Raw genomic sequence first — 13,172 nt, forward strand, 5'->3', positions numbered from 1 at the left:
CATATGTTGGCATATATCGATATGCTTGCTAAAAAACTATTAACATTAGTCAAGATGCTCGTTCAGAAATTTTTGATATATGTCAACAGGTATGCAATATGACTTAACAAATGACCTTGTACCAACCAAAACTCAATGAAATGCCAATTTACATGCTCAACTGTAATTACACTATATGTGGCTAACAGTCTATTGTAGCTAAAGAAAACAAGTTATTTGTAACCTTGTAATGTGAGATGAAGATGAGCCTAATTAATTGACAAAATTCCTTGCTGAATCAAGGCGCTCTTAATACTTAAAATGTGACGATAAGAGACCTTCTAGTAACATTGACTATATAAAGCATCTTAACTATCAAAAAACGAATAGTCTAAATATAAAATAATCGCACTTTTTGAATCTCCTCCAACTTAATTCATGTGAAACTCGCGACATGAACAACTTATCACAAAATAAAATAATTGTGAAAGTAAATTCCATAACAACTTAATTTGTGATTGTAATGGAGAGATACTAGTATATTTAACATTATATATATATATATATATATATATATATATTAAATGGATCAACTTATGGTTTCAACAATGTAGATGTGGCAAATCAACCCATTAGGTTGGTAATGGATACCAGCTAACGCTTTTTTGATTTGATATCACCATACTGTAGATGTGAGTTTTGGTAGTGATGATGATGGTGTGAGGTCAAATCAAACTAAATGAGTCTTAATAAGTACCCATTAACAACCTAATAAGTTGATTTGTCACTTGTACGACACGACATTCCATCTTTTTTACGGTTGAGAAGACTCACATAGGCATTCTAACCTCCTCCCAGGCACCATCTGACTATCTTGTGATTCATTAACGTCATGAATCAAATCTAAAATATGCCTTATGAAATACAAGTCTAAAATTCATTCATAACCAACCTTGGTGGTTGAAAATAACATTTGCTCACTACCAACTTATTTTCTTATTTGTTCTTTCAAAATTGCATACCAACTAAAGTGATAACAAGCAACTAATTCGATAAGGATAAATATAATTTTCATATGAAAAACATGAACAAGTGAAACCCACTTAATAAATACGATGAGACATTTAATATTTCTATACTTTAATAAAACTACAGAAGTTAAAACACTGTCTATTATCTTAAAATATTAATCCAACCATTCTATCCATCCACCCACTATTTTCCTTTGATTGTATACGGGTTCCTCCAACCATTGTAATATTATTTTATAAGAAAAATAATACATTAAAGAGAATGATTACGATTACATCCAATTTCAGTACAGTCAGAAGAAAGACATTTCTTGTCACAGGTGGAAGAGACCCATCCCAAACATGAAATTTATTAAATTTAAATCATGTACTAGTGACTATGTCCGCTGAGAAATTCGTTTCTTTGTAGACATAATTTCATGAAATAGTATACTCAAACGTGGATACTAGCCATTTGATATCTTCAATGGTGTTTTGCAATCGCCAAATAAATTACGCAAAATCCTTTAATTGTATCAATAACGAGCTTGGAGCAACTTTCAACCATTGTTTGTATATTTTTATTTTTGTATTTTTCTTAAACAACCAATATTAGTTTTATGTTAGGCAAATGCTGGTCATAGGTGGTTGAATCTGACCATCGGAGCAAATCCTTGACTAGCTGCACATACCCAACATGACTTGATCGTGGAGAAGAATAACTTAGCTACACTTTAGAATGTTACGATGTCAAGCATTTTGACATAATAATATGACGGGGCGGATTCGCATTGTTTGTTTTTACATGTGGTTTTTCATTTTTTATTATTTTTTTTCAACGATGTAAACTTTTTATTTTTTGGATCTTCAATTAAAGATCATGTTTACTAAAAATCATAGAAATTTGAAACCATATGACTAGTGGATTAAGAGTTTAGGATTTTTTCATAAACCGTATTCGTCCATTTTATTCACTACAAATAAATGTAATAATGGTTTTGAATTTGCCTAGTGTTTTGTTGGACTTGTCTAGTTTTGTGTAAGGATGATCTATGGATGATGCTCCAAAGATAGACAGTTCAGACTGTTGAAATACATTATAGAATGGATCCCACCAAAACATGTGTAAAAGATTGTATAAATAAAAAAGAACAATACTTGGCTACTCAAAGATAAGTAGGAACTCCTACTCAAAACTCTTAATATTTAAATCACAGAGCTTTGTGTTTATGATCAAAATTGTTCATATTATGAATCACACTGTAAAGATCATATCTGCACAAAATAAATTAAAACTAAGGTCGTCTAGTCAATCTATTGTAACCAATACATAGACGGTTCGTAATGTTTTTACCAATACCGTTCATTTTTTTTTAGACAGTTTAATGACTAAACGACTTTAGTTTTAATTGATTTTTTACATATGCGATCTTTATATGATCATTTGTGATATGAATGATTATGATTATAAACACGAAGTTCTATAAATTGACAACAAACAATTTTGAGAAATTTTAAGTAAGAATTTCTATTCATCTTTGAATAGTTAAATATTGTTGAATAAAAAATAATGCTACAGATCTGGCCTCATATGATTTGTTTGAAAAAATAGTGCTACTGTTTCATATGTTTTTTTTATTTATTTTTTTATATAGAAAACTTCAAATGCTCTTTTGTATTTAGTAGATAAAAAGACTGGAAAAATTGTAACAAACTAATAATTTTCTCTTTATTTCCGTGGCATAAAAAATAAAGCTATAAAAAGGTGTATTATGAATTTGTAGATTATCAGTCAAACACTTTATATTCCAGTCAAAAGGAGCCTTTATCCTAACTTGCATCGGTTGCATAATTACTTTGAATATCAATAATACCAAATAAAATTAAATAAAATTAAACAAAAATTATATCATCAGATATTTCTGTGACCGAAGCTATGACTGCACGTGTGGTGCACAATCACCCAGACCTGAACTTAAACTTGCCGCCACCGGCTATAGCCGGTCAACCTCACACACAAACCCATAATTTCCTTAAAAAAAGTAATAAAAATAAACAAATTTATGGGGGGTTTTCGCCACTTGCCCCCACAAGAAGACCAGCAGGAGCAGTGAAGGAGACTGCGCAGAAGGAGATAGCTTTATTTTTTTTCTTCTGCCTTTTTTTTTCTGCCTCCATCTTTTTCCTCACTTGCTGTCGATGGTATGCTTCTGGGCTTTTTTTTCGTGTAAATTTCAATTCTTTCTGGGAATTTAATTTGGGTCATTTGGGTTGAGTGGTATGAGTGAGTTGTGTACCTTTTTATTGCTTCTTTCCCTGATCTGGGGGGTGTATTTATGATTTCAAACTTTTTGTTGAGCTTGAAGAGGAAGTGAGTGAGTGAGTGAGTGAGGAGAGAGAGAGTGAGAGCTTTGGTATTGGAGGAGGAGGATTACTACTGCTGCTTGTTGATGATTTTGCTTGATTTGGTGATGAGAAAATGATGGGTTTTCTGGTAGTGGTGGTGGAGGAGAAGGAAGGTGGGCCTTTGAGTTTTGACCATTGAAAAAAGAGATCAGATAAAGTAGGAAAGTTTGGGAGAGAAGGAGGAAGAAAATAAAAGAGATCCTCGTTGGATTTTGATGGTCTTTGTTGGTTGCAATTGTTAATGAGAAGGTTTAGCCAAAGATAGTAAAGGAGAGAAAAAAAAAACCTTCCTTCCTCTCTCTCTTTTCCACACTTTCTCTCTCTACATTTTCTGCCTTTGGTTTGCCACACGCTTCTTAATCTCCTGATGGGAGGACAGATTGGTATTCGAGTTGAATCCTTGTTTTGTGGTGTTTTTGGGTTCTGGGGGTGTTGAAGTTGAAATCTGAAATGCTCAGTTGTTGTTTTGGTTGATTTTGTTCTTGATTTGTGGGAAAAGGGGTTTTGTAATTGTTTGTGTACCATCCCTCTGGGTGGAAAAGAAGTTGTGGGGAGATGAAGTTTGATGCAGGAAGTGGTGGGCAAGTTCTAGATCTGGAAACTGCGGTGAAAGATGGAATTTTGGGCGGCGGAGGCGGGTTAATTTGCGGCGGCGGAGTTGGTGTTGGTGTTGTGGCGGATAAATTGGATCTGAAGAAGATGATTGAGGAGCTGGAGTCCATTGAGATTCCTTCAGTGTTCATCTGCCCGATTTCGTTGGAGCCAATGCAGGATCCGGTGACCCTTTGCACGGGTCAGACCTATGAGAGATCGAACATTCTCAAATGGTTCTCTTTGGGGCACTTTACTTGCCCCACAACAATGCAGGAGCTTTGGGATGATTCGGTCACGCCAAATATGACCCTCCACCAGCTGATTTGCAGCTGGTTTTCGCAGAAGTACGTGGCGATGAAGAAGCGGTCGGAGGACGTGCAGGGGAGGGCTCTTGAGATTTTGGACACATTGAAGAAGGTTAAGGGCCAAGCCAGAGTTCAAGCTCTCAAGGAGCTAAGAAGGGTAGTGGCAGCTCACGCTTCAGCTAAGAACACGGTGGTGGACAATGGGGGTGTTGCTTTGATCTCCTTTCTGTTGGGTCCTTTCACTTCGCATGCCGTTGGGTCGGAAGCAATTGGGATCCTTGTGAATTTGGAGCTCAGTTCAGAGTCCAGGACGAGTCTGCTGCAACCTGCAAAGGTTTCATTGATGGTTGATATGTTGAACGAGGGATCGATTGAGACGAAGATCAATTGCACGAAGTTGATTGAGGTTTTGATGGAGGGCAAGGATTTGGAGTCCGAAAACGTCTCAAGCTTGAGTCTTGTGGTTGGATTGTTGAGATTGGTCAAGGATAAAAGAAACCCTAATGGGGTTTTGCCCGGTCTCAGTTTGCTCAAGACAATTTGTTCCCACGAATCAGTCAGGAACTCGGTTGTCAGCGTTGGGGCAGTTCCTCAATTGATTGAGCTCTTACCTGGTTTGAATCACGAGTGTTTGGAGATAGCCCTTCATGTTCTAGAAGTTTTGTCAACACTTCCCGAGGGAAGGCAGGCTTTGAAAGATTGTCCCAAGACAATTCCCAGTGTAGTTAGACTACTGATGAAGGTTTCAGAGAGCTGCACTCAGCTCGCATTGTCGGTCTTGTGGGCGGTTTGCAAGCTAGCACCAGACGAATGCGCTTCTCTTGCGGTAGAGGCGGGTTTGGCAGCCAAGCTGCTGCTTGTGATTCAAAGTGGTTGCAATCCTGAGTTGAAGCAAAGAGCTGCTGAGCTCTTGAAGTTGTGTAGTCTAAATTATACCGCTACACATTTCATTTCGAAGTGTAAGCTTACTAGAACAATACAATGAAGAAAATATGGCACTTTGGTGATATACATTCTCTCAATTTTTCTCTGTCCCAACGGATAAATGGAACCGAAGAGCTTGTTTGGGATCTAAGAAAGTTCAAGACAAAAGGTCATTTGGTGTATCTGAGGTACCCTTCTTCCTTGCGTATACTATAACATCTTTGATTTGGATCGATTGTTTCCGCCACCAGAAGAAGCATCATAATGTGGATCGATTTGGGCAATGTATTGCCATTTTCTGGTAAATATGATACGCTGATCCATTCGCGTGCCAGTCAAACCCAAGATTTGATGACCTTAAGTTGTACCACAAAGCCGACAAGCTATAAACGGAGGGGCACGCCGTTGCAGTTTTCGAATTTGTAATTCCACTGTCTATATAAGCTGGCAATTTTGAGCTGAGTTTGCCAATAAGCCTCAGCAAGTTTCAATCCAAATGGAGTTCATCTTTTTGTCTCTCACAGACAAATTGTTTGTTCTTTTCTTTTTTTTTTTCAATTTCCAGTTAGGGCAGTTTTATTTTTATTTTTTATATCATGTATCTGTAAAGAAGTTGAGTGAAGGTGAAAGCTTGTGTCATGAGCTCTTTAGTGTAATTGTAGTTGAAGTTGCTTGGCTGCAATGCCTAATTGATTCACATACTTTTCACATCATGTATTTTTTTTTTGAATTTCCATTCACTTACGTTCCACTTATTTATGTTTGGCACTGTATTGGTCTAAGTTTATGAGTAGCTTATTTCTAAATCCTGTAACGAAAGAGATAAACACAAGGAGATATACAATTGCGAATACCTAATAATCTCCTCCTTTACTGACTTGTGATCTCAGTAGTTGAGCAAAACGAGAGTTAGACCCATTTGGTCGGCTAGATGGGATATGTTGTAACCAATTAAAATGGACTTGAGTTCATTCTGTTGTTTGTTGTGTTAAAATGTAAGATAGACAGGATTGGACATGATGAGTTATGCATGCACAATAGAGTGGATTATCTAACTTATCTTTAGGGGTGTGCTATCCACACATCCCATTTTACTTCTCACACATTCTTTGATAATTTCTGTCCGTTGATCTTCTTCAATTTATCCGATCCAATGGCTAAAAATTAAAAAGGTGTGTGAAAAGTAAAATGGGATGTGTGGTTATCACACCCCTATCTTTATACATGATTTATAAGCCATGTCTTACAAGTTTCTGCTAATCCAATCGTAAATCTCATTCAACCTGCCACACGGGCCTATACAAGTAGAAAATTTTTAGTAGAGCATCTTGAATTTGATCAAGCCACTCTTACTAGGTTGAGACTGCGTGCTTTGGGAAGTAGTACCCATACAAGGCCGGATAATACCGAAATTCAAAGGCAACATTCGAAATTTCAAAGTAGTACCTACACGAGGGCGGATGGTACCCAAATACAGAGAGAAACTTTTTCTTATGAGAGCGTTTAACCATTTAAATGATCAGGTTGCCCTATCGAAGTTTTAGCCACAAGAGGGACAGCTAAGAATATTCTTTCACCTTGGATAACTTGAGAGCTGACTGGAGCTGACTGGGTGAGAGAGATGGGTGAGAGGGGAGGGCTGGATTTTGGGTTTTGCTTGTTTTACTTTGTGTGAAAACCTGCTACAGAAGAAACGCAGGGGTTTCTTGATTCATACGCGAATGATAAAGTTCAAAACGACAAGGGGTAAAAATTCACTGATCTTTTAATTGCTTATCCTTGTTTTACTCTGTAGTTTCTGCTCATGTTCGTGACATATTATTTTGTTATTATTACCGTTTTTATTTTTTCAGGTCTTGACCTAGTCTTCTCCGGTATCTTTTTAGTTTACTTTCATTTATTATCAATGAAAATGGTGGAGAAAGGACAGGCGGGAGGTTTCTGAGTGTAATGATCCTTATCCTTTTGAAAGGAGATTAAGTGTCATGAACTATTGCCAAAAGCTAATCTCGCCAAATCATTCTCTTACTCATCATTCATCATCAATCAACATAGTAATAAAAAATAAATAAAATGTAAATGGAATTCAGCGAATAATATATATTAAGAAATATCAGAGAAAAATGAGGCAAATATTAATGCCAAGTCCTATCAATAATCATTGATCATCCCCTTAAGATGATATTTGCAGGGCAGCCTGCAGGGTCCCAATGGCTAAGATCATCCATTTTATGGTCCACAATCTTCAGATAGGGTTATGATTTTTTTGGATTTCCAAAGTTTCAGTATTTTTTTCATAGCTGAAGTTTCTTGCACTGCTGTAAAAAATATTTATAGTGTAGGTTCGTGGAAATTTCTCACACTTTAAAAATCAATAACCCCACAAAAAGGCTAGAGCAAGGCAAAATGAACCGAATTATTGATAGTGTAATAAATCAAAGACCCGTATGTCCGCACCCCAATTGCCCATGGAGGAATACGTGCGTTTAAAAGATTTTACCAAGGAGTGTTCCGAACTCAAAACGACACTTAAAGTATTTTCTAACTACGAAATGAAATTTTGAATGATAAAATTTGAAATTTTTTAAAACAAATGAAACTGTAATTAACATACTAAAATATTTATCATATAATAAATTCATTACATGTTTTTCAAAGTGTTGTTTAAGGGTTCATTTGTGATTCTCTGTGTGTGAAACACTTCTGCTCATAAGAGTTTATGCTAAAGTGAATTGATTATAAACAGATTTAAATTTTTATTCGAAACTCAAATATTTCCTTGAAAAAGTACTTGAAAGTGTTTCTCGAAGAAGCATTTAGCACCTAAAAACACTTCTAATTTTTTATTTTTTATTAATCAAAGACACTCAGAATCCACTTTAGTTGTAAAACAACGCTTTTAGTCTTTTCAAAAGCAATCTCAAACGGAATTCGAATGGGGTATTAGTTGCTTTGAAACTTTATTTTGTTGGCTTCGCAAGAGTTAACTTTGTTGAAACTTAGACGTTGAAGGGCCCCTCACATGTCGCTTTTGTTGTCACGAATGGGTGCACATGGACACTTGTTGCTTTTGGGCCCTTTGGCAATCGAAATAAATTTGCACAAATATTGGAGTGGATAAAAAGAGCGTTGAAACCTTGTCTACTTGAAAAAGGAGAGACCACGACGATGACAATCCAAAACTTCTTTTGTGACATATGCAACATCGAGCATCTTTGAATCGGAATATATTTATCAATAATGCAATAATGCAAGCGGAAAATACAAACACTCGAAATAACGAAAATAATAAAAATTTGATTTTTGTATACAACGATAGATTTATACTAATTAAAGAGTGAGATATTTGGACTCAGTCATACAATAAATCGGTCATATTATTTTAGTATCAAATTCGTCTTACATAAAAGTCGAATTCAAAACCCTTTTTTTTATTTCCCGCAACATAAGGGGGTCAATCACCCCAAAACTAACTCAATAAATTATTAAATTATTAAAAACAGTTCAACTCCTAGAGACTGATCATATCACCAAATAAATGAGTTCCAATCCATTCAAGTGAATTCTCAAAATAATGGTACCTAAAATTCATATTATAACTCCAATTGGCAAGCCCGTTCGCCACAACATTCTTCTTCTAGTAAACATGAACAAACTCACAATCCGTTATGCGTACCATAAATTGTATGCATTGATCAATGATGTTAGTAAGATAATGAAAGTTGGCATTAGTTATAATATCTATTAATTAATGAAACCTTCTTTGTCAATCAAAAGAGGGTGAAAAGACTACTTAGTCTTCTATTACACAAAAAAAATGATGGGCAATAATGTAATTTCACATATCCAAATTTTTTTTATTTATTAAAGTCTTACCTACAGGTAATGTTAAAATACATCCAATATTAAAATTAAAAAAAAAAACAAAAACAAAAACAAAAACCTTCCACTCCCCTGCATTCTCTCTCTCTCTCTCCCTCTCCTTCTCATTTTCTAAAAAATGTGTTCATACACACAAAATGTGTAGGCAAATGCTAATCTTTACTAATTAATAAAATACTTATTGTCAACCAAAATCCTATGAAATTACAAGTTTAACCATCTAATTAAAACAAAACATGAATAAAAAATATGGGCAGAAATGTAATTTCACATAACCAAATTTTGCTGTTTTTTTTTTCAAAGTCTCATCTACATGTAATCCTAACATATCTCTAATTAAAAAAAAAAAAAAAAAAAATCCCACACACACTTTATGTGTGACCATATACTAGCGTTAATTAAATTAACGACTATAATTGAATCCATTTCACACAAATGGCTTAAAAGACTTTAGTTTGCTGCAAGCTGTAGACCAAAATAAAGCCCCACAAATTTCAGCATTAACCGAAAGGCCATTTGCCCAACTTAACCGAAAACCCACCAAATCAATCACTACTCTTATCTCGTAACACTCCCCCGGCGGCTATATTTTGTGTAACTTTTACTCGGAACGAAGCTTGTAACATTTTCATGACTTGACCTCTCATGCTGTACTGCTGGAACTTAACGAAATTTGTTATTTTGAGAAACAAAACATATTTTTCTCATTTTATTTTATTTTTTTCAGAAAAAAGAAAAAGAAAAGAAAATTGTTACTCAATGCAACTCATCAATGCCTTCAACTTGTTTTTTATTCTTCTGTCAAGCACACTAACTGACACACCCCGACCGAGATCAGGGCGTGCTGGCCGTCACACGAAGGTGACGTAGCCATGTGCGCGTGCGGAAGCTAAGAAGATAGTAATATAAAAGTACGAATAATTAAAAACCTACTAGCATACAAAGTACTAGTGTATGTGAGACACAATTTCAGAGCAAGTCTACATCAGTCAAAAAGGAAAATGCGACATAATTACACCCGAAGGTGACCCTACAATGGTGAGTGTCTGTCAGAAATGCCGGGACGCCTTCTGGGAAAAACCACTGAACCTGCTAGACCACTAGAACCTGGAGGGGCGCAAAAACAAAAGCGTGAGTGGGCAAAAACAAAGCTCTTTGAAAACTCTTTAGCAAAATATATTCTAACCCCTCGCCGTAAAACCTGTATATTTCCCAGAAAATGAACATATATACGTATGTATAGGTATGCCAATCATGCTCCACAATATGCCATTCATGCTCCACAATATGCCATTCATGCTCCACAATATGCCACAACAGAAGCTCATAATCAAATATAAATGCTCAAGCGTAATTCACATCAATAACATATAATCTGGCAGCCGGGAGTCACCTAACGTGACCTGTACGGCTGCAGATAGAGCTCCAATCTCAACTCAATATCTGAATCTGCACACGAGTCGGAACCACCTAACGTGGTCTGTACGACAGGACTGGGTGTAATATATACGCTCTAGTGCTACGATCACGTGAAGACTGTGCGAATAATCGCGGGTCACCTACGAGTCGGAACCACCTAATGTGGTCTGCACGACAAGGCTTGCACCTAACTTGGATCCAAGGCGAGCGTGTGGTGCGGGTGAACATCACGTGAAGGACTATGCCCTGGCCCTGGGCGGGAGCACTAACACCGGGGTGCAGATTATGAGCTCTCTAAGCATTTCAAACTACTATTACATAACAACATGAATACCGCTTACCTGGCACTTACCTGTGCGTCCACAGCACCAAATACACATATATATATATGTATGCCACTACTAATACATGCGATGATGCGTAAACAACATTCATATGATGCATGGCATAAAACAAATAACCTTTTCTATTTAATTTCTGGGAATTAATATGTATATAGGTATATACGGAAAACAAAAGCCCACTCACTGATAATTGGAAGGGTCGTAGCCCCCCTGCCTCGAGTGTGTACGCTCGTCCTCGGAATACGAATCACCTATACGCGACAAAGTTACGAAAACGTTAATTTAAAAGCACCTAAGCAACTTCTTGTAATAACTTCTCATACATTGCTCAAATTGGACAATTGAATATACCAAAGTGCTCTACACAACCTCAGGATCACACCCATATTTTTAGAAAATTTTTTGGACCCCGCACGCGCCCCCACGCGCCGTCCTAGGCACGGACCTACGCGCCCCCCACGCGCGGCCACGTGCCATGCACACTGACGGTGTCAACTGACGCCGTCAGGAATATTCCGTTAAACTGACGGAATATTCCGTTAAACTTAACTGATACCGTTACTGCCGTTAGGAATATTCCGTCAGATTTGACGGAATATTCCGTCACCTTCTCCGGCGAGACTCCGGCGCCGGCGACGGCGCCGGAAAACTGGGAAAACTTCCAACCGTGTTTTCTCCTTCGTTTTTCAACCATTTTTCACGATCTTTATACCAAAATGAAGCTTAGGACTAGTAGAACAACGTTAGACTAGTTTTAAGGCCTAAAAATCACACGATCATACCTGTCTTCAAACTCAAAACTCGGCCAACTTTGAACAGGACGATCCCGACGTCCAAACTCGTCCAACGATACACTCCGAGGCTCCTTGGGACCTCACAAACACAACTACAAGCTTCAAAATTGCAAAAACAAGCTAGTTTAAGGGTTGCATGAACAGTACATAATTCGCCCATTGTCGAAACGACGTGAAAACGTTCGAATCCTTACCTGGAATTGGTATGGTTGTGCTCCTCACAACCTCACGAGTTCAATGGTGTAATTGGTTTCTTGATTGGTGAAGTATTGAGTATGTTTGTGTGTATGTCCGTGTGTTGAATGAAGAAGAAGGAGAACTCGGGGAGAGAGAGAGAGAGAGAGACAGAGTGACAGAAAGTGAGGGAAAGAGGGAGGGAATCCCGGGAGAGTGATAGAGTGTATGAGTGTGTGTGGTCCTACAACACCACACAACACAAAACTACACGTAAAATAACAACTAGGGGGTAAAATTGTAAATTCACACGTACGTTAAAATGAAATTTGGGACGGGATGTTACAACCTACCCACCTTAATAGAATTTCGTCCCGAAATTCAAAATAACTAATTACACCCCTAACGGTCAAAGAATAATCTAGGATACAAATCCCTCATCCTATTTTCTGCCTCCCATGTCGCTTCTTCAACCGAGTGATTCCTCCACAAAACTTTCACCAAATTCACCGTTTTGTTCCTCAAAACCTTCTCTTTCCAATCTAAGATCGTTAACGGTTCCTCGTCATACGTCAAATCTGGATTTATCTCTAACGGTTGAGGAGGTATCACATGCGACGAATCAGCAACATAATGTCAGAGCATAGACACGTGAAAAACGTTATGCACTTTAGCCAACTCCGGAGGCAACTCCAACCTGTAAGCTACCTCACCAACTCTTTCTGTGACTATGTACGGTCCGATGTACCTGGGACTCAACTTCCATTTCTTTCCAAACCGCACAACACCTCTCCACGGTGAAAGCTTCAAAAATACCCAATCTCCGACCTCATACGTTCTGTCCGTAGCATGTCGATCTGCTAAACTTTTCTGTCTGTCCTGAGCTGCTTTCAGGTTAGACCTAATTACCTGAACATTTTGAGTAGTCTCTTCGACAATCTCCGGACCTACTAAAACTCTTTCTCCTACCTCTGACCAACATAACGGAGTGCGACAAGATCTACCATACAAGGCTTCAAATGGCGCCATGCCAATGCTCGAATGGAAACTGTTGTTGTAAGCAAATTCCATCAAATCTAACCGCTGGTGCCAAGCATCACTGAACTGTAACACTGATGCTCGCAACATATCTTCCAAGGTCTAAATAGTTCTTTCAGACTGTCCGTCTGTCTGTGGATGATATGTCGTACTGTAAAGTAGTCTCGTACCCAATGCTTCCTGAAAAGCTACCCAAAACTTCGATGTGAATCGTGGGTCACGATCCGAGACAATACTTACAGGGACACCATGGTACTTCACAACCTTTGAAATAAACAACTCCGCTAACCGGCTCAAAGAATA

At 37.5% G+C, this 13,172-nt stretch overlaps 1 protein-coding gene across 1 annotated transcript; it reads left to right on the forward strand.

The window, feature by feature from the left end:
• Positions 1-3,047: 3,047 nt before the first annotated feature.
• Positions 3,048-5,931, forward strand: LOC137717607 (U-box domain-containing protein 30-like). The gene has a single exon (XM_068457021.2). It carries the CDS (start codon positions 3,951-3,953, stop codon positions 5,277-5,279), a length of 1,329 nt encoding a protein of 442 aa, XP_068313122.1. The 5' UTR covers positions 3,048-3,950; the 3' UTR covers positions 5,280-5,931.
• Positions 5,932-13,172: the final 7,241 nt, after the last annotated feature.

The sequence above is a fragment of the Pyrus communis genome, chromosome 8 (assembly GCF_041283825.1).
Source record: "Pyrus communis isolate YQ-2024b chromosome 8, ASM4128382v1, whole genome shotgun sequence".
Lineage (NCBI taxonomy): Eukaryota > Viridiplantae > Streptophyta > Magnoliopsida > Rosales > Rosaceae > Pyrus > Pyrus communis.

Excerpts from the sequence above, each read along its gene's own strand:
- LOC137717607 (XM_068457021.2), top strand. The coding sequence starts at position 3,951 with ATGAAGTTTGATGCAGGAAGTGGTGGGCAAGTTCTAGATCTGGAAACT.